The following is a 26,735-nucleotide window of genomic DNA, read 5'->3' as shown; positions in this document are numbered from 1 at the left end:
ATATGGTAGGAAAATTTATGAGGTTTCCATTAACAGCAGATAAACAGTAAATACATGAAAGCATCTTTATTTCTTGATCTTAACAAGCTGCAAAACTTCTGTTCAGCGTGCAGCACATTTAGAGATACTTGAAAATAAAATCACGTTTAAAATCGTGTTTAAAATCCGGTTCTCTCACGCACAGACGCAGAAAACCAGAATGTTTTGGTGGCATTCATTAGATCCCAGCCTGTATAACAAGGCAGGGATGCTCCCACTGGAAATGCACAGCCCCGTGCAGAGTGCAGCCCTGGTCACCCACACGTGACACCAAGCCCACGCTCCCCAGGCCATCTGCCCGGGAAATCAAGTGTCCTCTCTAAACAAACTGACAAGGAATACATCAGCTGAAGGCCTTCAAGGTGCCCAGCAATTTGCTCTCTCCCTCCCGACTGCATCGCTTTGTCTTCCTGAGAAATCCTCCTGAGAAAGGAGAGCCTGGCCCCAGTGAGGGGAGTGAACCCAGAGCCCTGCGGGTCCCCACGGCAGCCACAGCCAGGCAGTAACAGCTCCCTCAGGGAATGCCAGCAGACCCTGCACCATAATGACCCCCCTTGCATGGAGCTGCTTTTGTTGGGAACAATGGAGCTCCCACGGTACCTCTGCCTGGCTGGAAATATTGGTATTAAGTGAGCGTGAGCACAGCTGTGTGTAAATGACACATATAAACAGATTAGATTTGTGTATTTATACTGGATGCAAACACATTAATAGCACATTTGCATACCCAGTTGGCTAAATGAGATTGCATGCAGAGCAGGATTACTGGTTACAAACACATTTATTTAGGATTTTCAATAAAGTATTTATATTGCCATTCAGGAGGTCAGAGTGGATTCATCATCCTTTTTCTCCTCTTTGCCTCTCAGGCACACAGAAATGCTCTTGTCAACACGCTCTGCAGGGATTGCCCAGCCCTCCTCACAGCCAGGCTGGGACAGGGCCCCAGGCAGCAGGAGCTCAACCGGGGTGCCCCAAGGCTGCCCCAGTTCCTCCCAGTTCCCTCATTCAAGGGGATGTTTCAGGGGCTCTCCTTGAGACCACAGCATGAACCAGCCCTAAATGCCAGTTCACAAACTCCCCTTCCCCTGCTCTGTTAATGCCAGGGATCAATGCAGGAGTCTGCATGAAAGGCAACACGATATTGAAGGTGACACAAGAGCTCTCAGACATCTCCAGAGCTGCAGGAGAATTCAGCTCTCCCTTCACCCCGGGCCTGGAGCTGTCAGGGTGTTGCTAACCTTTTGTGCTGACCCCAGCTGTATTTTCCCATCAGGATTTTAACCAGAGCTATTTTTACAAAGAGAAAGATTACAGGTTCACCCCAAGCACCAGGCAAAGCTTTCATTCCCACTCTGTGCTGTACCTGTGTCTGGGGGAGGCCCCATGGGAAAGAGAAAACAAAACAGCAGAAAAACAAAATAAAATAAATAAATTTAAAAAATCAATTGTGTCTAAACGAGGAGCCTTTCTGTTTGCCCTAATTGCACCCTGATTATCAGCTCTGGGATCAAATGCTCCCAAGCCCTCAGCCCCAGGCCCCTCCTGTTAAAAGCCCCACCATAAATCATCCCCAATAAATCATCCCCGGTGCTGGGAGGCACCAGGCCAGGTTGCCAGGCAACCTGAGCAGGAGGGATGCAGGGATGGATGCAGGGATGGATGGACACAGGGATGGATGGATGGATGGATGGATGGATGGATGCATGGATGGATGGACGGACGGATGCACAGACAGACAGCTGGACGAGAGCTGCCAACAAACAGCCAAGGGGCTGCACCCCCAGACTGTCCCTGTGGCTCCCCAGCCCTGCTCAGGCATGGCTGTAAAGCCAGCTCCAAAGGCTCCTGTGAGGAACACCTGCCCCTGCTCCATTGCTGACTGCTGTGAGCTGTGGGAGGCAGAGATCCCACAGAGATCCCCCAGAGATCCCACAGAGACCCTACAGATCACCCAGAGAACCCACACAGATCCCACACAGAGTGGCAGCAGCAAGGTGATCCCCTAAAGGAGATAAAATCCGAAACCTGAGCCCAGCCCAGCCCAGGCAGAGCTGCAGCAGCAGCTGATGCTGGGATCAAACCCTGCCCTGGGCATTAAAGCAGCAGCAGCAGCAGCAATGAAACCTGACTTTGCTTCCCTGCAGCCCTGGAAGGGCTGTTGCTAAACAGCCTCCACTGTGGGCAGAACAGCTCCTGCATTACTGCAGGCACTCCAGCCCTGCTGAGCTCACTGATGGTCCCACACTTCAGCAGGGATGAGGAGGAGGCAGAGATGAAGCTCCTCTTGTTTAAGGCTGCTCAGTTTGCAGTTTCCCCTTCTCTGCCCCTTCCCAAACCAAGGCACAGAGGGGTGAGGGCAGGAGGACCCTCCAAAGGCAGCAACAAGTCCTGGGCCTGCCCAAAGAGAGCTTTTTGTTTATCCAACATCCTCTGTCTCCTGCAATCGACAGCTCCTCAGTGCTGCTAACAGAGCTAAAGTGATTTGAGTGTGTTTTTTACATAAATGTTTCTTTAAAGGTGCCTTTTAAGAGTTAAGGTGCCTTTTAAGAGGTCTGGCACATTTGTGACCCAGAAAAGCAAAACAATGTGCTGCTGACAAGAGACAACAGAAAGCTTTTGATTATACTCCAGATTGCCTTTTCAACAATGAGATTCATTTCTGGTCGTTATTTTAAGCTGCTGTTAAAATGCTGGTATACAAAAAGCCTTCTTGTACCTCAAAACCAAAGAGCAAGTGAACAGAAAGAGCTGGACATGTTCCTTTTCATGGACTACCTGCAATATCCTGTGTCATCCTTCAAGGCTCACACAGCATTTCCAGTGAAGTTCCCTACTACAGAAATGTTCTTCCCTTGGGACTCCAACCATTATTGTCAATTATTCTGGAGACAGTTTCTGCAGTCAAACAGGGATTCTTATGCAAATGGCAGAAGGAAACAAATAAAAGCACTTCAAGAGCCCCCAGACTTCGGAGCAACGAACAAATCCAAGAATAATGAGAGAAAATGGGATTATCCCTCTCAGAGGCAGCTATTTCTGGAGTGCCCTCCCAGGTAAATCATTAACAGAGGGGCTGAGACTGCAGCCATGCCCAGGGTGGAATTCAGGCACTCGGATACAAATTCCAGGGTTTGACCCTTGCCAAAATGACACCAGGTTTTCACACACACTGGAAACTCCCTAAATTCCTCTCAGAGCAAGCCTGGCTGCAGCAGAGTGCAGAGACACCTGAGCGTGCAAAGCTCCATGAAAGAAACACTGGGGATGGCAAAATCAAATCCCAGGCTGAGGGACACATCCGCAGTGAGGGGGAGAATGGGGCCAGTGGAGAAAAGGGACCACAAATAAAGGAGGAAATGATTAAAGAATTGAAAATGAAGGACAGAAACGCAGCTGTAACAAAGGTGAAGGCTGCAGAGGAAACCTTGAAGGAGGATGTTGTGAGGGGCAGGGGCAGGGTGCTGAGGCTGTGCAATTGCCTCCCCAGACACGTAGAACTGGACAGTGCCTCCCATAAGAGATAAATGAAATATGCACCCTAATAAAGCAGAGGTGCCCTCTTTGCCTTCCCCAATTTGTGGCAAATGGGATGTTTGATTTGAGGGCTGAAGTTATTCCAGAGCAGTGGAGGGGAATGTGCTGCTGGGCCATTTATCAGCTCCTCTAAATGCACAAGGCCTGGCTGATCAATCTCCCCACAGCCTAAAAGCCAAATAAATCTGAGGATGCAGCCAGAGGGACAGCAGGGACACAGCAACAAAAGGCTGGGGAAACCCAGGGCGGATTGAGCTCAGGGGGAGCAGGGGAGGCTGCCCAACCCCTTCCATGGCACCATCAGCATCCTCACTGCCCTTCCATGGCACCATCAGCATCCTCAGTGCCCTTCCATGGCACCATCAGCATCCTCACTGCTGCCCATCCCTTCCATGGCACCATCAGCATCCTCAGTGCCCTTCCATGGCACCATCAGCATCCTCAGTGCCCTTCCATGGCACCATCAGCATCCTCACTGCTGCCCATCCCTTCCATGGCACCATCAGCATCCTCACTGCTGCCCATCCCTTCCATGGCACCATCAGCATCCTCACTGCCCTTCCATGGCACCATCAGCATCCTCAGTGCTGCCCATCCCTTCCATGGCACCATCAGCATCCTCAGTGCCCTTCCATGGCACCATCAGCATCCTCACTGCTGCCCAGTCCCTTCCATGGCACCATCAGCATCCTCAGTGCTGCCCAACCCTTCCATGGCACCATCAGCATCCTCACTGCCCTTCCATGGCACCATCAGCATCCTCAGTGCTGCCCAGACCCTTTCATGGCACCATCAGCATCCTCAGTGCTGCCCATCCCTTCCATGGCACCACCAGCTCTGCTGGCACTGCCACCCCTGTACCTCATTAGGGATCTGGGATGGATGCACCAAATGATGAATATTTAGTTATTCACCCACCCATCCACTCCAGAAGCAGCCTCTTATCAAACAAGTGGCACCTTTACAAACTCCAATTAAAAAATGGCTCCCGTGGAGGATTCCCAGCCCCGACAGGATGGCAGGTGATTTAAGGAGCACGAGCTGAGCAACTGGTGATGGATGTGGCTGAGCAGGGGCTCTGCTCCAGCCTGCAATGAACAAATGATCATTTCTCAGCCTAATTGAACGTGGCCGCCCCGCTCGTGCACCGAGGAGACAAAGCTTGGTAATTTGCTTCATTAAAATGCATTTTTATGTCATCGGAAAGATTAAAAAAAAATTGGTTCTGTTGATAGGGGAGATTAGAAAAATAAAATTTATCATGCAAACAGCACTTGCAAATGAGGTGTATTTTGGCATTCATACTGCTTATGTTGTGCAAGAAAGATAAGCCCAGAGCACTAAAGCACACAGAGCATCCACATTGTGACAGTAATCAACATTTCTTCAATAGGAATTATGTCACTACACCCATTTGAAGAGCATTTTGTCATTTGCTGCTGCAATGGCCACTGGGCTAGACTAAATAATTCCCAGCTAAGCTGTTGGGCAGAACACAGAGGATGCAGTGACATTCAGGAATTCTGGGGGTTTGGGGCTGTCAGCCTCCGTGTTCAAACCAAGAATCAAAGCCAAGACTCAGACAGAGACCCAAACTAGCAGGGAAAAAATTCAAAAATCAAATATCATCTTGTCAGGTTGCAGACAACGCTGTCATCTGTCTGCACTCGCTTTGTTTTAGGGGTTGGGGTTCCTGTGTTTGTAAAGCAATCTTGTTAGGAACAGCAAATTGCCATTCAGACAGCAAACAACTCCTCCAAAATAAAACAGACATTTGCCACGTCAACTAATCCATTCCTGGGCTCTGTCAGTTTAATAAAGCGTAATTCCAACATAAGCATTTGAAAAGGAGTCCAAGTTGATATAGGTAAAAGCATCTAAGCCAAAATCACTTGGAAAGAAGCTGCAGATTTCTATCACACACTAAACCCAGAAAAATACCAAAGCACTTCATTGTTTATCCTCTATTTCAATTGCACTTTCCCCACGAGCACCAGAGGTGAGTTACAGCCCCTCCCTCAGTCCTGCGGTGCCAGCAGCACCGAGCTCAGAAAATCCCCCTTGAGATGATCCCGCACTCCCCAGCTGCTCCCCAGCGTGCCGTGACTCAGTTTCCTCCTGGAGCAGCACAGGATACAGCAGGAGGGTAAATATAGCCCAGACTGCGGGTCTGGCCCTGAGCACATCAAATCTGGATAAAAGGTCAGGGAGCAGCAGGCTGGGCTGGGCCCAGGCAGCAGCTGGGGCTGTTCTGTGCCCAGGAACAGGCTCTGAACCCAGCACAGAGCTCTGCCCCTGGGCTGGGACAGACCCACGGACACCAAATGCCCCAGCTGCTGAGCAACCACAGCTCCTCGGGGCCGTTCTGTGCCCAGGACAGGGCTCTGTGACCAGGAAAAGGCTCTGAGCCCAGCACAGAGCTCTGCTCAGCTCCTGCTCTGCCCCTGGGCTGGGACAGACCCACGGACACCAAATGCCCCAGCTGCTGAGCAACCACAGCTCCTTGGGCCCTCTCTGTTCATCAAACCAGCCCTGTGCCCTGAGGGAGGACAAATGCAGCCCCCACATCCCCCAGCACTGGCTCCACCTGGAAATGCACACCCAGGGATGATGGAGAGAGCCGGGGAGCTCCGTTTTAGAGATGCCCTTGAAAATGAGACAGAAAATTCTGACAAGCAAGCTCGGTGGTGTTTGTTAATCCTGCAGGCAGCACATCCCTCCCCTTGGCAACGGGGAGCTCAGGGGCTGGGAGTGCAAACCCTGCTCTGGAAAATACACCAGGAACTCCTGAGTGCAAACCCTGAGTGCAAACCCTGCTCTGGAAAATACACCAGGAACTCCTGAGAGCAAACCCTGAGTGCAAACCCTGCTCTGGAAAATACACCAGGAACTCCTGAGTGCAAACCCTGAGTGCAAACCCTGCTCTGGAAAATACACCAGGAACTCCTGAGAGCAAATCCTGCTCTGGAAAATACACCAGGAACTCCTGAGTGCAAACCCTGCTCTGGAAAATACACCAGGAACTCCTGAGTGCAAACCCTGCTCTGGAAAATACATCAGGAACTCCTGAGTGCAAACCCTGCTCTGGAAAATACACCAGGAACTCCTGAGTGCAAACCCTGAGTGCAAACCCTGCTCTGGAAAATACACCAGGAACTCCTGAGAGCAAATCCTGCTCTGGAAAATACACCAGGAACTCCTGAGTGCAAACCCTGCTCTGGAAAATACACCAGGAACTCCTGAGTGCAAACCCTGAGTGCAAACCCTGCTCTGGAAAATACACCAGGAACTCCCGAGTGCAAACCCTGAGTGCAAACCCTGCTCTGGAAAATACACCAGGAACTCCTGAGTGCAAACCCTGCTCTGGAAAATACACCAGGAACTCCTGAGTGCAAACTCTGAGTGCAAACCCTGCTCTGGAAAATACACCAGGAACTCCTGAGTGCAAACCCTGCTCTGGAAAATACACCAGGAACTCCTGAGTGCAAACTCTGAGTGCAAACCCTGCTCTGGAAAATACACCAGGAACTCCTGAGTGCAAACCCTGAGTGCAAATCCTGCTCTGGAAAATACACCAGGAACTCCTGAGTGCAAACCCTGAGTGCAAATCCTGCTCTGGAAAATACACCAGGAACTCCTGAGTGCAAACCCTGAGTGCAAATCCTGCTCTGGAACACACCGGGATGGTTTGGGCTATGCTGGAGCTGGAATTTGGAGTTTCTCTCCCATCCCACCCCAAAACAGCTCCTGGCCAGGCCAAGGGGCCGGGCTGGTGATTTTGGGATCAGCAGCAGGGTAAATGCTCAGTAGATAAAAATATTCCCCATGAGGGCAGAGAGACCTCTGTGTGTGATCAAGGAGCACACACAGCTCAGCAAACCCCAAAATGATATTGGTGAGGAAACAGCAGCTCCTCTGGCAGCTGGGCAACATCAGGGAAAGCACTGAAATCACCCACTCTGCAGCCAAGGTCACTGACAGGATTTATGGATTTATCCCTCAAGAGCCTTTGCTGAACATGAAATGCTGAAATAATTTTTTTTTAATCTCTCTCCCCGCCCCTTTGGGCTCCCTCATTTGCTGGAGGCCTTTAAAATTCATTCCTTTTCACAGCTGGTTAAACAATGGAATCTTTTGGCAAACTAAAAGGACAGAATTGATTGCCCTACACAAACTTTTCTGCACGTGTAATTGATTTTTAATTCACTGCCTTATTTCCAAAAGGACTCGACAATAAACTCGGTGCTGTATGTGCAGTATTGATCCCTCTCAACAAGGGCTCAGATCAAAGACTGATGCAAGTTAATCACAAACAAAAGATTGTTATCTTTCATCTAGGAACCTGTGTTTAAACCAAATTCCCCTTTCTGGGCTGTACTACACCTTGTACTTCCCAGCTGTACTGCACTTCAGCATTTTGTACACCTGCCAGCTACTCAGTAACTATAATTTTATGCAACCTTTAAATAACAACTTTTCCCCCCAAGCAGAATAATTTCATCCTTCACTGGTCACTTTTGACTGCGAGGGCTGACGGTTCTTTTCCACTCTGAGTTCTTAGAATAGGACACAGACCAGACCTAAACTAAAATCTGATTTATTCTTAAACTAGAATCTGATTTATTCTTAAAACACAGCTCCTACAAGGCCACAGCAGTCTGGGTCTGGTGGTTTGTCATCTCAGTGCTCAGCTAAGTTTCGGTTGTTCCTGATTATCACACTTGCACACGTGGTGCATCACTAAATCCCAGCAAATGTTCATTTAGTGGGATTTCCCTGTTTATTTTCTGTGCCTACAACAATGACACTGAGCAGTCACTGGTGTCAACCTTCCAAGCCCAGCCCAGGAGTCAGCTCAGCTTTTCCAATACCCCTTTTGTGATTTCTTTCCACTCCTCCATTCCAGAGGCCCTGTTTCAATCTGGCTCTGAATTTCTGTAGCTGCCACATAAACAGTAAATAAAATCCATGGTGTTTTTGCCCCAGTAAGCAGCTCTGCTTTCAAAGGAGAACATGAGAACAATGTTTTCACCAGCACACACTCCAAAAAGGGTGGATGAGACCTTTGAGGATGATTCCAGGCAGAGAAGCCAAGCAAATAAGGCTGTGGGTTTTGCATAAGTAATTCCTTGACCTGCCACACTGGATTACAAACACTTGCAAACACATTAGGGAAGGAGTTTGCTGTCTCTTGTCCTTTCTGGCAGAGGCATCTCCACTTGTGCTTTCTGATAAACGAGTTTAAGCCGAAGCCAGGTGTGGATATTTGAAAATTTATGAACTTGTAAATGGATGTACCCGGCCAATTAGGATTTAGCAGCAGCCAGGATTAACCAGCCCTGCACATAAACGGAGGAGCTTTTTGAATGGAGGCTGTTTACCTCAACCACTCCACATCAAGAGCCATGTAAAACATTGAAAGGCAGAATATTCCAGGATAAAAGGCAGAAATCAGGGATGTCAGGGGTGGCACTGCCAGCTCTGCACAGGGTGCTCATGGTGACAGAACCTTCCTAAGGAGCACCTGGCAGCTTCCTGCAGAGAGTTTAACGTGGATGGAGCAGAGTGGAGAGCAGAAGGAACTGCCCAGCAAAGGAAGTTCAAGCTCTGCTTCACCCAGGTCTCCTCCAGCTCGGGAAGGCACAGCCCCGAGTTCCAAAGGTGCTGCAATTAAACCCCAGCAGCTCCTCATAATGCTAATGAGGAGCACAGCTCCATGCAGGAGAGCATCCCTGTGCAATAACCTGCAGTAGAGCAGCAGCAAGCTCTGCCTGCAGCAAGCATGCATAAATAAACAGAATTAATAACTACCCACGTGTGGACGGGTGACTTAATCTGTTTCCATTAGATGCAGCTCAGCCCCAGGCCTTTGTGGTATTTAAAATGTGTTCATCATGTTTAATTAAAAACCTAATAAACTGCAGGTTCCTGCAATTCTGATTCGGATTTCTCTCCCCTGAAAGCCCTATTGATTTCATCAGAACTTCTGATAAAGAGAGAAAAAAGCACATTGTGAATGAAGAGACGGAAGTGTGATTTGGAACTGGGGCTGTGGGGTGAGCAGAGCCAGAGCCAGCTCCTGTCCTTCACACCCAGCACATGAAGCACTCCAGAACACAAAATTAGGTTCCCATCAGGTTCCCCAAACCAGAGATGCTCACTGTACCCTGCATCAATAACACTCTTTGAGAGATTATTGATCCCACACACCCTTTGAGAGGTTTTTGATCCCACACACCCTTTGATAGGTTATTGATCCCACATGGAGCTCATTCTTGCACAGGAGCAGGCTCAGAGCTGACACCACTGAGGTACAAAGCCATTCTGCAGAGAGGATTTTCTCCCAGGATTTTTCATGGTGATTTTTTAAGGACAGTTTGTTGTGGGAGATGCTGCCAGTGGAACCAGAGCAGGGGATGGAATGGGGATGTTCATTTCACCTGACCCCAGCTCCAGGTTTGGGATCCCAGCTCCACCATCAGGGCAGCAGCAGAGGAACAGAGGCACTGCCAGACCCACCCCAGGCTCCAAACCTCTCCCACAGCAGCCACAAAGGATTTCCCAGTGGGGCAGAGCAGAGCAGCCCCACTCCAGCCCAGGGGGTTCTGGCTGCCTGCACCCCAACCCCACACACACCTGGCAAAGATGACAGGGGCATTTCCAGAGGAGAGCAGAGGTGCAGGGCAGAGCTCAGCGCTCTGAGAGGAGATTCACACCTGCAGGAGGCACAAACCAGGACAGCTCTGCTCCCCTCCTGCATGCTGCAGCCTGTGAACTGCAGGAGATGCTGCTGGGGCTGCGTGTGCCCAGAGCATCCCAGCCAGGCATTGAATGCGACCATTGCTGCACCCTGCATTGCCAGGGACACCGAGCCCATCACAGCTCTGCTGGAAATGGATGCTGTCAGCTGGGGAAGGAGCCCTGAAAACGGGAACCAGCTGCAGAGCAGAGCAGAGCAGAGCAGGAGGTGCCCTGGCCACTCTCACACGCTGTGGGCAGGGCTGGCTCTCACCCTGGGCCTCTGCATTTACACACCGGGACTAAAAACCCTTCAAAAACAGCCCCAGGTTCAGGGGCACGAGGGAAACAACAAAGCCCAGCCCTCATCTTTACACAGCCCCCATATAACTCAATCAGTGGCCAGTTTTATCCTCTGTTTAATTCCATCTAAACATCTGCAACCACATCAGCAGCAGGAAAAATACCACAACTCCCATCCTTTGTTCCAGTCAGGTCTGACACTGCCAAGCAGCTCCCACCTCCCAGTTTGGAGCTGCTCTCATGGAAAACAAAGGCTTTGGCCAGCTGAGAGCCCACAAAATGTTCTAAATGTGCTGGTATTATTATCATTATTATCATCATTATTATTGTACAGGTTAACTGACCAAAGCTCTGTATCAGGTGTGGGATCTGCTTATTCATCCAACTGCAAACTTAAATCTCAGTATTTAAATTAAAATAAACCACATTTTCTGGGCTGCCAGGAGAGATTTATTGTAAATCCAGCCCAAGTAAGGACAGGGGTTGGACCTGGGCCTCCATTTCCCCAGAACTCTCTGGGATTATCCCTGGCCCTGAGATGAAGGCACACACAGAGTTAATGCTGCCACCACAGTTTCACTGTTGGGGCCAGATGAGGCTTTGACACCTCAGTATTTTCTGAGCAACATTTCACTGCAGAATTGCTCTGCAGCTTCAGCACCCTGTGGGTCAGAGCTCTCTCAGTTTCCCAGGGCTGCAATAAGGAAACCTCCCCTGCAAGGCTCCAAAATGCTCCCAAAATGCTCCAGAATGCAGCAGAGCTGCTTGGGGCTGGAGCTGCAGGGAGCAGGAGGCTCTGAGGCTGTGCAGGTGGAGCTCTGCTGTCTATAAACAAGAGCACAGTTTGATCTTTGGCTCTGCCCAGCCTGGAGGGCTGCCAAACGTTGCTGGAAACTTGGATGGAGCAGAGCAAGAACAAATATGATCAAATGAGCTGGGGCTGACAATGATTTATGGAGTCAGTGATCATTACTCTCTGCTCACAGAGCAATGCTTCACTTTTCAATAAACTTTGGTTTTTTCCATTGGTGAGGCTCAGTTCTCTCTCATTTAACAGGGGTGGATCGCAGCTCCAGCACTCTCGGCTCCCTGCCATCCTCCCTCCATCCCCAGGCAGCACTCAGGGTCTCTGCTGGGTGGAACCAGCCCCAAATGGGGCTCTGGGCTGGCGCAGCCCCTCCAGGAAGGTTTCAGTGAGGAGGGAGCAGAGCACACATCATGCACTCCCTGAAAGCCTCGCACAGAACCCACAGCTCAAAAACCCCCTCCAGCCACTGCCTGGATAATTGAAGCCACCAAGAGAACATGAGAGTTTGCTCCATTGATCAGTTCTATCTCCTAACACCAATGCCAGTTTTAATGGTAGCTTAACAAGATCACATTTTTACTTTTGTTTACTCCTTTAAACACTTCACCAATTAACCAGCTTAAAAATCGACCCACTCAAGGCAAAAAAAAACCAAAAAAACCCAAAAAGGCCCCCCCAAAAAAACCCCAAACTTTTCTGCTGCCACTTTTCCATGACTAATTAATTCTGTCATGCACTGCATCAGGTTTTTTCATTTATACCCATGCATGTGTATTTTTATTTACACACCCACCCTCTTCCTGCTCATAAGGAAAACCTCTTTAGGAAGAAAAAACAAAAAAACCCAACATAAAAAAGCAAGAGCAGCAAGGTGAAGCATCAAGGCTGCAGGAGATAAATCATTTCCTACCACTTCATCCTCAGTCCAACACTTCTCAATCAGCTTTGGCACAGGTTTCTTCACCAGGCGCTGCAGGGCTTTCCCAGCATCGTAGTTGCTTTCATGGAGCTGAAAGAAAGAAGACAAATAGATCATCCAAAGGAATTAGCAGTGATCTGATATTGGAGGGGAAAAGCCACTACAGGGAGCCACAAGAGATGTTCTGTGCCTAATTATTGCTCCTGTTGATGTATGGGGTGAGTGTAAACAACCTGAGGGGAAACTGAGGGTTCAGAGGGGAAGCAGCAGCACCAAACCAAGCAGGGATCCCCTCCCTCCCACACCTGCCCCAGGTAATGCTCAACCCAAACACTGCTCCCTCCCCCTCACAGGGCTCAGAGTGACGTCAGCCATGACAAAATACAAATTAAAACATGATGGGTTATGTTCTTCACTTTATTGTTCTTCACTTCACACAACTTGGCTCCATCTCCTGTGGTCAGCAGAAGAAAAAAAAAAAAAAAAAATTTAAAAAACCAACTTAAAAGAAAATAGTTCTAAGGCTCCCATGGTATGCAATGCCTACTTACAGGCATGGAAATAAGATGTTGCCTTTTCTGCTGGGTACACATTAATTTTCCTCCCTGTTTGCACTCCAGCACTGGGAACCAATCCATCTCAAAGAAAAAAGCTCTGTTTGTTTTGCCAGCTCACCTTGCAAATGCCTCTTTTCTGTGCGTGCCACTACCCAGAGGATTTCTCACTCGGGAGATGTGACAGGGCTGAGGAGAATGGGGCTCCTGTTTCCCTCCCCTCCCGCTCCCTCCCAGGCAGCAGCAAGGCCAGAGCTCTTTGTGACTTGGAGGGCATCTTTGTTCTGCCTCAAGGGCAGCCCAGTGCCCAAGCAGCTCAGTCTGCAAGGACAACAAGCCAGACAGGCCCAGAAAGAACAGCCTGGGCTGACAGGCAGCTGCTCCAGAAAAAGAGAAGTTTACAGGCCAGCCACAGATTATATGGGGTGAACTTCTGAGCAAGTAATTCATTCATAACAACCCCAAACCCCGCCAGCACAGACCTGACAGAGGAGCCATGGGGCAGAGGAGACCCCTGTGAAAACATGATACAAGCTTAGGGGCTCCTGAAAAATGTTAATTTTAGCAGGTGGGAGTGGAAAAAAGAAGGTTTTATAAATGCCAGGAGTAGAATAATGCAGCAGAAAGGAAAAATATTTTCTCTAAGTGCTGGAGTTAAATTTACATGTTCCAGTCTGGCTCCTCCTCTGCTTTCCACTTTCAGCCATTGCTGAGCACTTTATTGGCAAGATCCAGAGGATAAATAACAGCTAATGATGACTGCCTCTGGTTTCATTAACTCCTGCTTGAACTTCTCCAGGTGTTTCTATAAACACTGCATCACTGTCCGGCCAGCCAGACAATCTCCATTTCCAGCATTAACTCTGCACCCAAACTTGGCACCACAGTGAGATTTGATCTGTGAACAACTGCAACAAAGGGAACCACCACAAATGTACCCTGAAACAGAAAACACAGCAACTTCTGCACCACAGGGCAGGATTAAAGCGCAATTCTGGATGTGCACGTGCCCAAAAGGCTCCTTTACACTGCTCTACAGACAGCCAGGGCCCAGGGAAGGGATTTCACATCAAGGCTGCACAACCCCACACGATTCCAGCTCCCACTGCAGCTCTGAGCAGAGCTGCCATTGCTGTCTGGGTGATGCTGCAAATAAATTCTCCTTTGGCAAGGCTCAGCTGTCAGGCACCTCCAGTCTGTAATGAACCCATGAATTACATCTTGCAGCTCTGACATCTCCGGGCTTGCTCGTCAAAATATTGTTCTTCAATTGTAATTTATAACTTAATTTAAACGTCCCTTTCCTGTGACCTTTTTGGAGCAGAGTGCCATTGCATGTGGCAGCTCCTGCTCCAGCAAGGCTTCCTCTGGCAATGACAGCCATTCTGCTGGGCCTTGGAGAGCCCAGCTCGGGCAGGGCTCAGCATTAAATACCTGCACCCCATCAGGAGCACTGAGATCCCAGAGCCGCCTTCTCCAAGCAAGGATTGCTGCAATCTCATGGGAGTGCTCCTGAACTGCCCCAGAACCAGAGCCCAGCCTGGATTGGGCTGGGCCTGGGGGCAGAGGGGATTGTTCAGCCCAACCCACCCCAATGGGGCTGCAGCACTGGGGGGACAGCCCTGAGTCCCAGAGCTCCCAGCTCCACACTGGCTCTGCCACGGGAGAAGGAAAAAAGGAAAATGAGGAGCAGGATGGGGATCGGTGCCACGGGCAGCTCCGTCTTTGGGTGTGAAAACTCCAACCCAACACCTGATTTAACACAAAATGCAATTCAGGCCCCTTCTTTCAGTAGCAGAGCCGACAAATAGTGAGCTGTGCATATTCTGTATAGCTATCCTGCCCTACAGTGAAAACAGAATATGCTCCTTTTAGCTGTTATCATTTCTAAAGCCCAGCAGCACAGGAGCCCCAAGTGCCCTTTAGGGTATAATTTGGCTATCAGACAAAATCAATCAAAAAACCCCAACTTCCATCTCTTTCCCCCAACTCTAATCTATTTCAGGCACCTAAAGAGCTGCTGCTGAAGATTAAAAATCCTGATGTTTGTGATGCAGCCACTTCGTTGTGCCAAACAGCCCAAATGCAGCTGCAGAACAGCTGTGGGGCACTGCAGGCAGGGCCAGGGCAAGAAATGCCCATTACCTGCAAAACTCACAGAGCACGGGCAAGAAATGCCCATTACCTGCAAAACTCACAGAGCACGGGCAAGAAATGCCAATTACCTGCAAAACTCACAGAGCCAGGGCAAGAAATGCCCATTACCTGCAAAACTCACACAGCCAGGGCAAGAAATGCCCATTACCTGCAAAACTCACACAGCCAGGGCAAGAAATGCCCATTACCTGCAAAACTCACAGAGCCAGGGCAAGAAATGCCCATTACCTGCAAAACTCACAGAGCCAGGGCAAGAAATGCCCATTACCTGCAAAACTCACAGAGCCAGGGCAAGAAATGCCCATTACCTGCAAAACTCACAGAGCCAGGGCAAGAAATGCCCATTACCTGCAAAACTCACACAGAGCCAGGGCAAGAAATGCCCATTACCTGCAAAACTCAGCACAGCCAGGGCAAGAAATGCCCATTACCTGCAAAACTCAGCACAGCACTTTAAAACACCTTCCAAAACCAGCAGGATTTTGAATATTCCCCCAGAATGTTATCAGCAATGACAGCAGTGGGGCTTGGCCCTTTCTGACCTGCCTGTAAGAGTGAGGATGAGGATGGATGGAAGCTCCAGAGGCAGAAGTGTCTCCTGCACTGGGACAGGCCTGGGCAGGGAGCCTGGCCCTGCCTGTGTGAACCAGGAGAGCAGCTGCTCATTAACATCCCCCACCAGCAAAACCAGTCACAAGCAGAAATGCTAACATGTATTTAAACAATTTTGTTTTATGCTTTCAACCTTGTCTGTAGTTAATGAACAAGAAAATCTGGTCTAAGGGCAAGTTAAAACAGGGAGTAATTTGTCTGGGTGACATCTTAGTTAGGAGTGAATTTCCTTGCACTGAGATTAGCCTGTCATGTTTGTCACTCATAATGACACGTTCCCATGCAGCAGAGCCACGAGAAGGCACAACAACACTATTAGTAAAGAGAGATTTACACAATATTAGCATATCATTGTTTGGGCTCTCCTCCATGCGGCACTACATGAGCTTAATGGTGCTATTTTTTCATCTGCTGGGGATAAACAGGAGTGGCTGGCTGAGATTTCCAGCAGAAACACGAACCAAGGCCCAGAGATCGCGGGTCCCACTCTGAGTTTGCAGCCTGCCCGCCCCAGGCCCGCTCCAGCTTTGCTGCTCACACAGCCCAGGCCAGGCTGAGCTCTGGGAATGGATTCCTCCTCTGCAGCCCTGTCAGACCCGAGCACAGGGCAGGGAATGGATCCCTGCCCGGCCTGGAGCAGCCCTGCAGAGCCCGGAGCAGCAGGCACGGTCAGAAGGGTGAAAGAGCTCCTGAGCTCCTGCCTTTGCCCTGCTGTGGACACAGAAAGGGTCTGAAACCACATCTGGGGCTAAATCGGAGTCTGGAGGCAAAGGGGAGGGAAGGAACCACTCCCACACCTCCCCCAGGCCTGTGCCCAACATTCACCTTGTTCCCTCTGCATTCCCAGGCTGGCACCACTCCCCCCGGGCAGGAGGAGCTTTCTGGGATCATTTCCTCACCACTATTATGGGAAAGGCCTGCAGGAGCTGCTGTGTGCTCCTCAGCCCTCCCAGTCCCACAGGGGCACCGTCAGGAGGGCAGCAAACCCCAAATGAAAACTCAATTCCCTTCCTAGGGGTTACAGAGACAAACGTGGCAGCAACAAACACAGGACAGGAGCTGGAGTTCACCTGGAATGCTGATGAACAACCCTTGCAGGGAGCTGAGACATAAATACATGTGTGTGATGTCTGTGCTGCATTGTGCCTTCCATGATCTCCATTTCTATCTGGCACAATTAACAATAAATCATTCTGGGGGCTCACAGCACCTGTTATTACATAAATAAAACAGCAGCAAAGGAGCTTGTCAAGACTGATTTATGTGAAGTGCTGCCCTGAAGTTTATTGGATTTCCATAATAAGAAATCATAGCACACCATTTTCTTTTACATTCATCTTCTGGGTTGCATATGGTAATTTCTAAACAAAGACACAACTTAGTGCAGGTTAAGAGGCTCACAAATCATTTATCAGATAAATCTGATCTCTTTTAAATTGGTGCTGAACTGTAAGACAAAAGAGGCACCATTTTGTCAGGACAACAGGTGAGTTATCTAAACTGTTAAAAGCCAAAAAAGCAGGGTCTCAGAAATAAGTCAGAGTTTCTTAAAATATCCCTGACAGAACTATTATTTATATGGAAACTCTTTTCTAGAAAAATCCACAGTGGGCAAGGAAAGCATTTCCTAAAATAGACATGCACTAGAAACACAAAGAGAAAAGAACCAGAAGAACAAAACCAAAATATTTTGGGACTAATCTAATTTCAGAAGCAAGAACTCCACAAGTGCAGCTGCAGATCCTGGGGCTGCCAAGCCATTAAAGGGAGTAATTAAAGTAGATAGAGAAGCAGTGAAGTTAAATGAATTTTTCTGCATTAGGCTGTTATTATAGATAAGGGCAAAGCAATTCCAATTGCAAAAGCTCCTTAATGATTATTGACCTTAACAGAAGTTTGAGTCTCTGAGAAGGAAGTCAGGGAAGAGCTCAGCCCAGAGCAGAGGGGTCAGGCACTCAGGGAAAGGAGCACAGGGAAAGGAACTCAGGAGCAGAACGCAGGAATTTCAACTGCAGCTGAACCCAGACCGGACCCAAGAGCCAGCCCAGGGGCAGCTGGGCCAGTCCCAGTCCCACAAACACTCCCTGGGGTCACCCTCGAGGCACCACCCATGAGTTCATCACCGAAATCCTGCAGCTCAGGGCTCTGAAAACCACCTGGTGTTTGAGAGAGGCTCCCACCAAGAAAAGTGACCCCAAAAGCTGGACGCCCTCAGTCCCTGCTGTCCCAGGAGGGGCAGAGGGCTGTGTCCCCAGGTCACTCACTGTGTTCAGGGTGGTGTCCCACCAAGAAATGTGACCCCAAAAGCTGGATGCCCTCAGTCCCTGCTGTCCCAGGAGGGGCAGAGGGCTGTGTCCCCAGGTCACTCACTGTGTTCAGGGCGTTCAGGGTGGTGTCCCACCAAGAAATGTGACCCCAGAAGCTGGATGCCCTCAGTCCCTGCTGTCCCAGGGTCACTCACCGTGTTCAGGGCGTTCAGGGTGGTGTCGTCCCGCGAGGCAGCCACGCATCCGTCCTCTGTGGAGCCCCCATCACACATCCCTGCAAAGGCTGCCATGCTCCTGCAAAGCCAGGGACAGGGGACACTGCTCAGCTGGGCTGGGGCACCCCAGGGCCCCACACACACTGGGGGTTCACACCCCAAATTGTGGATTTTGAGGTGCACACACACCGAGCTCACACCTTTAATTGTGGATTTTGAGGCGCACAGGGCCCCACACACACACACTGGGTTTACACCTTTAATTGTGGATTTTGGGGTGCACAGTGCCCCACACACACACACTGGGCTCACACCCCAAATCCTGGATTTCAGGGCCTTGCCACACTGCGCATCAAATAAGGCAGCCCAGAGCTGCAAAGCTGAGTCACCCCAGCACACAGAGCAAATCCAGCATTACAATCCAATCTCATTTGCTTTCATCAGCCACCAGTCTGCACTGCCAAAGCAGCAGAGCCTGAGCAGGATTACAGAAGCTGAAACCTGCAGCCAGAACAGCCTCAGCAGACAGCAAACTTGTGCCGTCATCTTGGTTTTAATGTCAGAAAACTGACTGAAACTGCACATTCCCCAGCCTCTGAATCCCTGCAAGCTGCAAGTAATTTCCAGAGACTGAATTCCTGTGAAGCCCACCAGGGGTTTGCTGGGCCCACCAGGGAAGAGCAGCTGCTCCTTGTACCCACCCCAGCCCACCCTGCTGCCCTTGCACTGCATCCCCAGAGCCACAGAGCACGGGGGTGTCACAGACATCTTTTATGGAAAACCCTTTACTTCGGATTTTTCCTCCTGAGAAGCTGAGAGGCCTCAGGAACAAAATGCAAACAATGGTTATCTGCTGCTGTGGAATGCAACAGGTGCATCTGGGATTGGTCTCGTGTGGCTGTTTGTAATTAATGGCCAATCACAGTCAGCTGGCTCGGACTCTCTGTCTGAGACACAAGCTTTTGTTATCATTCTGTCCTATTCTATTCTTAGCCAGCCTTGTGATCAAACCTTTTCTTCTATTCTTTTAGTATATAGTTTTAATGTAATATATACCATAAAATAATAAATCAGCCTTCTGAAACATGGAGTCAGATCCTTGTCTCCTCTCCAATCCAAGAACCCTGTGGACACTGTCACAGGGGGGGCTGTGCTGGCCCAAATCTGGGATTTCTCACCTCAGACCCAAGGTCCCAGCTGATGCCCCTGGCACCCACAAACACCCCAGAGAGAAGGAGGGGCTGCAGGCACCCCGGCCCACAGCAGGGAGGTGCAGACTCACCTGGCTGCCCTCAGGTACATCAGCAGGTCGCAGTCATTGACTCCTGGCATCCACACCAGCTCCTCGTGCTGGGTCACCGTGTCCCCGTCCGGGGATGGGAACGGCTGCAGCTCGGGGAGCTTGGCCTGCAAACGGGGCACACACATGGGACACATGGCACTGGGCTGCAAACGGGGCACACACATGGCACATACATACATACATGGCACTGGGCTGCAAATGGGGCACACACATGGGACACACACACGGCACACACAGAGAGCACACACACACGGCACACACACACGGCACACACACGGCACACACACAGAGAGCACACACACACACGGCACACACGGCACACACAGAGAGCACACACACAGAGAGCACACACACGGCACACACACACACAGAGAGCACACACACACGGCACACACACACACGGCACACACACAGAGAGCACACACACACACGGCACACACGGCACACACAGAGAGCACACACACAGAGAGCACACACACGGCACACACACACACAGAGAGCACACACACACGGCACACACACACGGCACACACGGCACACACACACACAGCACACACACACACGGCACACATGGCACACACGGCACACACACACGGCACACACACGGCACACACGGCACACACACACGGCAGCTGCTCCTGGCTCAGGAGCACTCCCAGCCCCTGGCATTCTCTGCATGCCCTGGTGGCAGCTGGCAGGGGGAAGGTGCTCAGCAGCTGCTGAAGGATTTGTTCCTCGTTTCAGAACTCGGGGCACGCCGAGGCATGGAGCCCACGCCATCCCCTCACCCAGCACTCCTGCCTCACAGGGACACTGGCTTTCCTGATGGCAATTGTGGGCTAACCCCACCTCAGCCCCCTGCCAGGGCAGCCCTTCTGTGCACAGCAGCAGCAGAGGTGGAAGGGAAGCACTCTGCCCTGCACAGCCCCTGCCTTGGAGCTGCAGAGCTGCTGCACAACTCCCCTCAGCCACAGCAGCTGCACTGTCCCGGGGATGCCGATCCAGCTGCTCCTGCCTGCCTCACACCCTCCACAACACGCATGCAGGGAGGCAGCCACCAGATGGGTCCCACTTTACACCAGCAAGAAACCCCGCAGATCTGACACCGAGTTCAAAATGAAATGCTCAGTAAATCACCGGGACTCTGAAGGGAAACAAAGACATTTCCTGAAAGGGAGATAGCTCAGCAAAACGAACACTGCCTCTAAATAAGTATTACACTCTATCCAGAGACCCAATTAGCATCTTTAGTCATCTCCTGCTCCGAGATGAGATAGCTGAGAGCCTCTTCAGAAACAGCTTTTAAGCCCTATAATTACCTCCTATGCTCACAACGCTAAACGTATTTGAGAGGCAACATTTATACATAACCAGTAATTACAAGTCACAGGTTCACATGTCTTTCATGTTCTGCTCTTTAATCTGCACTTTATTTTACTTCTTGCCTGGGAAAATGGGGATGTCATTGAAGCGCTCTCCTGGCCGGGGCTGAGGCAGCCCTGGGGTTTGTGTCAGAGGCTCTGCAGCAGGCGGGGGCTGCCCAGCCCGGGCTCAGCCTCCTGTGCCCTGGAACGTGCTCAGTTATCCCCAGAGCAGCCTCCTCCTCCTCACAGCCCCGCTGAGGCTGCAGGACATCCCCAGGATAACCAAGCTGGGACCTGTGGCCACCCTGTCCCCAGCCCAGAGCACCGAGTGCCACCCCCAGGGCTGGGCACCCCAAAGCTCCCTGATTGCCCCAGGGGCGCCCCAAAGCTCCCTGGCTGTCCCAGGGCACCCCAAAGCTCCCTGGCTGTCCTGTAGAGCACCCCAAAGCTCCCTGGCTGTCCCAGGGGCACCCCAAAGCTCCCTGGCTGTCCTGTAGAGCACCCCAAAGCTCCCTGGCTGTCCCAGGGCACCCCAAACTTCCCTGATTGCCCCAGGGGCACCCCAAAGCTCCCTGGCTGTCCCAGGACACCCCAAAGCTCCCTGGCTGTCATTTGGAGCACCCCAAAGCTCCCTGTCTGTCCCCAGGGACACCCCAAAGCTCCCTGGCTGTCCCAGGGGCACCCCAAAGCTCCCTGGCTGTCCTGTAGAGCACCCCAAAGCTCCCTGGCTGTCCCAGGGGCACCCCAAAGCTCCCTGTCTGTCCCCAGGGACACCCCAAAGCTCCCTGGCTGCCCCAGGACACCCCAAAGCTCCCTGGCTGTCATTTGGAGCACCCCAAAGCTCCCTGGCTGTCCCCACGGACACCCCAAAGCTCCCTGGCTGTCCCCAGGGACACCCCAAAGCTCCCTGGCTGCCCCAGGACACCCCAAAGCTCCCTGGCTGTCCCCAGGGACACCCCAAAGCTCCCTGGCTGTCCCAGGACACCCCAAAGCTCCCTGGCTGTCCCCAGGGACACCCCAAAGCTCCCTGGCTGTCCCCACGGACACCCCAAAGCTCCCTGGCTGTCCCAGGACACCCCAAAGCTCCTTGGCTGTCCCAGGGGCACCCCAAAGCTCCCTGGCTGCCCCAGGAGCACCCCCAGAGCAGGGAGGTGAGTTCTCAGAGCCCTGCAATCCCACAGACCATCCGTCTGCTCTCGTGTCCGTGCTGCTGCGGGCACTCAGGCAGGGCTGTGGGGATCAGAGCACGGAGGAATCCCCAGCCCAGCTCCTCTGACCCTGCCCTGGCACAGCTGGGGGACAGCGAGGGCTCCAGAGGCTGCTGGAGCTCAGGCTCTGCATTCTGCTGCTCTGAGGGGAGTCAGTGATGATCTGTCACAACCAAGGGTCAGGGAGGGACAATGGAAGTCTCAAGCAAGAATTAACAGGATTCTAAACCCAGGGACCTTCTTCCTGCTTTTTCCTCCCCACCCATAAATGCACGTGGTAATTACACCTCAGAGCAGGGTGACTAATGCCTGCCAAAATATGGGATGACAATTTGAGATGAAAGTTGTTTTGAAGGTATCATTTACAGTGCTCCTGTTATGACTACTGAAAAGAACACTACAGGTTTAATTGCCAAGGACTTCTTTCCTCTGAAGGCAAAACATCCTCAAGAATGTGACATCAGGTTCCATAAATATTTACTTTCACTAGCTATTAAACAGGATTTTTAAGAGGGTCTGAATGAATATTCATCACTTGGATGCAAAACTCCAGCACTTGGACACTGCAAAGTCAATTCTCAGGAAAAGGAGAGGCCCCAGCTGCCAGGGACAGAGCTGGCCCTATGAACAGAGCAAGCTGGATGTTAATACTCTTTAAGAACAGATTATTTCCAATGCTTATGAAGGATTTCTCTCAAACTAGAATTAACATACCAGGAACATCCAGAGTCTTAACCTTATTCTGCTTCCCAGTGTGTGAACTCGCTCAGCAGCTCCCTCAATTTCTGTTCTAACAATCCCAATGACTCAAAGCACTCCTTCAGCTTCCAGCAGTTACTCACATTCCCTCAATCCTACTCAGGAATTAACCCAACTACAGAAAATCATGAACATATCAACATCTGACACAGAAAAATCTCAGGGACTGAGCTGAGGAGGGCTGGAGAACTGAAGTGAGACACCTAAAGATGATCTAAGATCCCTCCCCATGTCTGAGCACAGCAATTTCACACAACTGCACACAGCCAGAGGCCAGAGCAGCCCTGGGTACCGAACACAAAGCCCTTACCTGGTGGCTGGGTCCCACTCTGATTTCACCTTGGGTGCTGTTCAGCCTCCTAAGGTGCAAAGGAAAAACAGCAATGAGAAACAATTGCAACCAATGAAATTCAGGGTGATGCTCTCTTTTGTCACTGCATTTCTGATCCAAACGGAGCAGGAGCAGGAATCAAACATCACTGAGAGAACAGGAGGGGATGTGCTCAGGTGTGCTGAGCAACCTGGGCAGGTTCCCCTTCCACCTGAGGGACAGTGCCACCCTCCAGGAAACAAACCCACTCCAAAAATGAGCCAAAGGCCCCCAGGAAACAACCAGAACACGTCAACATGCCTTCCCCCAGTGCAGATCTTTGCAAGACAACCTGACACTGTTTTCTTGCTTTCAGGCTATGCAAGGAAATGACTGAAGTAGGAAATCAATTTTCTATTTACAAAGTCATACATTAAGTACCGGGTTACTACAAGGTGTCAGAAGGGGAAGCTGACAACAGAAAATGCTGATGCTCTTGGTTCCCTCCCAGAATTCATTTTGGGGCCGTGCACATCCCTGCTCTCAGCGTTCCTGGGCAGGGGTTGTGCCCACCCTGAGCCCTGGGCTGGTTTCAGCTCAGGCAGGAGGAACCAAACATCCCCCAGATCCCAATTTCTTCAGCTGCAGCACACTCAATGTGACAGACAGACATTTAAGGACCAAGGCTGGGCCATCCTGTAATGGCAAAGTTCAAGTTTGGGATGGGATTTCTGCCCCCAGCTCCCTCTGTGGGACCCCGTGGGGCTCTCCAGCCACCCCTCATGCAGCATGGACAGAAATATTTCTGTGTGTCCTTGCACCAGCAATCCCATTTCCAGGGAGCATCCCCAGCTCGAGGGGCTCTCCCCTGCCCAGGAGGGGAGGGCTGGGCTCAGCCGCCCCATTCCCCTGGATTTGAGCAGGGCACAGAGCCCCAGGCTGCCCAGGGACGCGGGATCTGCTCTGTGCCTCCTGCTGCCCCCGCAGCCCCAGCCATGGCTTCCAAATGCAGAGGGAAATTCTCGCTATGGAAACTAAAACGCAGCGCAGATTTGGAGCTAAATCATATTGGTGAGGGCGATTACAATGAGAATGGAACGGCACCCTTGTTTATTCCATGGGAAGGGAAAAAAGGAGCCGACGCTGGATATGAAATGTGACACAAAAGAAGCTGCTGTAACAAAGCAGTATCCATAGCAACAACAACTTAATATTTCAGTCCTCCTCAGCTGCAGTGGATTAAATATAATGACAAGATGTTCCCTTTGAAAAGTAACCTGTTGCCATGGCAACGTTGTGTTCTGCAAAGTAAACAGGGGCTGGTCAGAAAGGAGCTGGGAGCCAGAGCCGGAATAGCAAAGGGGAGGAGGGGAGGCAGCAAGGCTGGTGCCCAGGGCAGTGCCCAGGGCCAGCAGGGCAGGGAGCCCCTTGTCCCATTGTCCTGCCCTCCTGAGGCACCAGGGCAGCCTGCAGGGCACTGAGGGCAGGCCAGGGTGGGCACAGGCTGGGCACAGCTCTGCTCTCCCACCCTGGGAAGGAGGGGACAGGGGGGAAGCTGGCACAGCAGTTCTGCACAATTCCCAGCACAGAAATGAGCTTCACCCTCAGTTTGTCACCTGCCTTGTCCCCAGCACTGAGCAGTTACACCAAGGCTGCCACAGCAGTTCTGCACAATTCCCAACACACAAACCAGCTTCAATCTCTTCACTCGCCTTGTCCCCATCATTGACCGGTTCCCCAGGGCTGGCACAGCTGGCAGCCCTGTCCATGCACACAGTGCCACCAAGGACAGGGACAAGGCCACCACAGGTGCCCCAAGCACAGCAGGACAGCTCTGGGGAGCGGCTGGGCTGGGGGCTCACAGCAGGGCCCAACCCAGGCTGGGGCCATGGCAAAGGGCCCTGGGGGTGTGGGCACTGCCCTGTCCCTGGTGCCAGCCCCTGGCAGGTCCCCGGGGGTGTGGGCACTGCCCTGCAATGCCAGGATCACCTCCAAGGTGGGATCTCAGCAATGCTGCTGCTTTCACCCTTCCCTTTCCCGTGCCAGGGCCAGCAGCAGAGCTGCCTGCAGGAAATGCACATTTCTCACCCTCTGCAGCTGCCTGGGTTTATCTGTGCTGCTGTGGCCACCCTGCCCTCAGGGCCCTCTGCCATCCTCTGGAACCATCCAGGAACAGCTCCAGCCCCAGAGGTAACTGAGTGCTGCCATTCAGTTAAAAACAACCCAACCAAAGCCCAAAGCCAAACCAGAACCCCACATCCCACACAGGACAGCATTCTGTGCCACCACAGACCCACCCGGGCATCCCTCCCTGACTCTGCACGCTGACCCGACCCCAAATTAAATTACAGGGATGCTCCAACAGAAGAAGGTTTTTACACCAACCACAAGCCTCCTCTCAAACAGCTGAGGAGGTGCCCAAAACAGCTGAAAATGTCATTATTTCTACACAGGCAAAGATTAAAAGAAGAAAGGCACATCCTAAGGCCAGGATAGCGAGGGATTTGGGCTGTATTTTTGTTTTTATTAGGCAATAACAAACTGCAGCACTGAACAATGAATCCCAGGAGATTTGGGGCTCTGTATGAGGCCGGGTACCAACACCAACGCTGAATAAAGCAGGCCCGTGTCAGATACACGTGTTATAAATAATTATAAACTGCAGTCCCACACTGGGCACTGGCTGACCGGCCATTGTTAATGGCCAGGCATCGGTTACATCCACTGACAGTGGGACACAGCAAAGCAACTCCTAGATACTTGTGATTTCTGCAAAATTATAGAAACTCCCAAGGAAGTCCCAAGAAAAGGCTTTTTAAAAACAATCCTTTAATTCAAATAGCCCAATACCCAGGATGAAAGACCCCAGCTCTTCAGAGGCAGCTCTAAAAACATCTGGCAAGGATCATCTTGTTCCATCTTAGAGGGACAAAACAGGGGAGAACAAAATGACTCCACTCCAAGTTCAGCAGATTAAAAACCAGTTTATCAGGGCTGAGAGGGACTGGCACTGCAGCCAAGAGCATCTGTTTATGGTCACTGTTGGGAGGCAGGAAACTGAGCCAAGGGGATCTGGAATTTTAACCCAAAATTATCTTATGTCATGTTCAAACACTGCACGCTCCAAAATGCAACAGGGACAAACACGTTCAGGCTGCACAACCTTTAACCAAAAACCCCACAACTGCCTCAAACCTGAGGTAAATAAGAGAAACAAGAGAAACAAGTCCCTGGGTTCACCTGTGTCCTAAACCTTCATCTTTAAAGCAAGATTTTAAATTTCTTTTTACAGAAATTATATCCTAATGCTCAGAAAATATCCTTGCCCCTTGTAAGATTGAGCTTCATTTCAAACCTGTTGTGTTGCAATAATTTAAAAAAAAAAAAAAAAGAAAAAAAAAAAGCAGAAGCAATTTTGTGTTCTGGGTGAAAAACCCAAGCTGCATTTGAGCAGTGAGCTCACTGCTCACACAGGCACACAGGAAAGGCTTTTTCAACACCAACTTGTTCTTTCATCGTGGTTATAGAGGAGGAGGAAAACGAAGCCCACAGAGAGCCCTCAGCGCTGTCCCCTACCCAGAGCTGGATGGAGGTGGCAGAAATTCAGCCCAAGGAAGGAAATGTTCTCCTCACACAGAATTA

The 26,735-nt window shown here is 50.9% G+C and overlaps 1 protein-coding gene across 4 annotated transcripts in view; it reads right to left on the bottom strand.

The window, feature by feature from the left end:
* The window catches only part of RERE (arginine-glutamic acid dipeptide repeats), a 175,261-nt gene that overhangs the window by 46,833 nt on the left and 101,693 nt on the right, over positions 1-26,735 (bottom strand). For all 4 annotated transcript variants that reach the window (XM_054292111.1, XM_054292112.1, XM_054292113.1 and 1 more), the window contains 4 exons: positions 23,094-23,142; positions 19,432-19,556; positions 18,129-18,228; positions 12,336-12,434 (listed from right to left, as the gene is read on the bottom strand). In XM_054292111.1, the coding sequence (XP_054148086.1) occupies positions 12,336-12,434; positions 18,129-18,228; positions 19,432-19,556; positions 23,094-23,142 (373 nt within the window). The remainder of the gene's footprint in view (positions 1-12,335; positions 12,435-18,128; positions 18,229-19,431; positions 19,557-23,093; positions 23,143-26,735) is intronic.

The sequence above is a fragment of the Melozone crissalis genome, unplaced genomic scaffold, assembly GCF_028551555.1.
Source record: "Melozone crissalis strain CALT ecotype California unplaced genomic scaffold, PUWL_Pcris_2 ptg000107l_1, whole genome shotgun sequence".
In the NCBI taxonomy this organism is placed as follows: Eukaryota; Metazoa; Chordata; class Aves; order Passeriformes; family Passerellidae; genus Melozone; species Melozone crissalis.
Note: the sequence above shows the minus strand (reverse complement) of the source record. Positions and strands in the feature narration are given on the sequence as shown.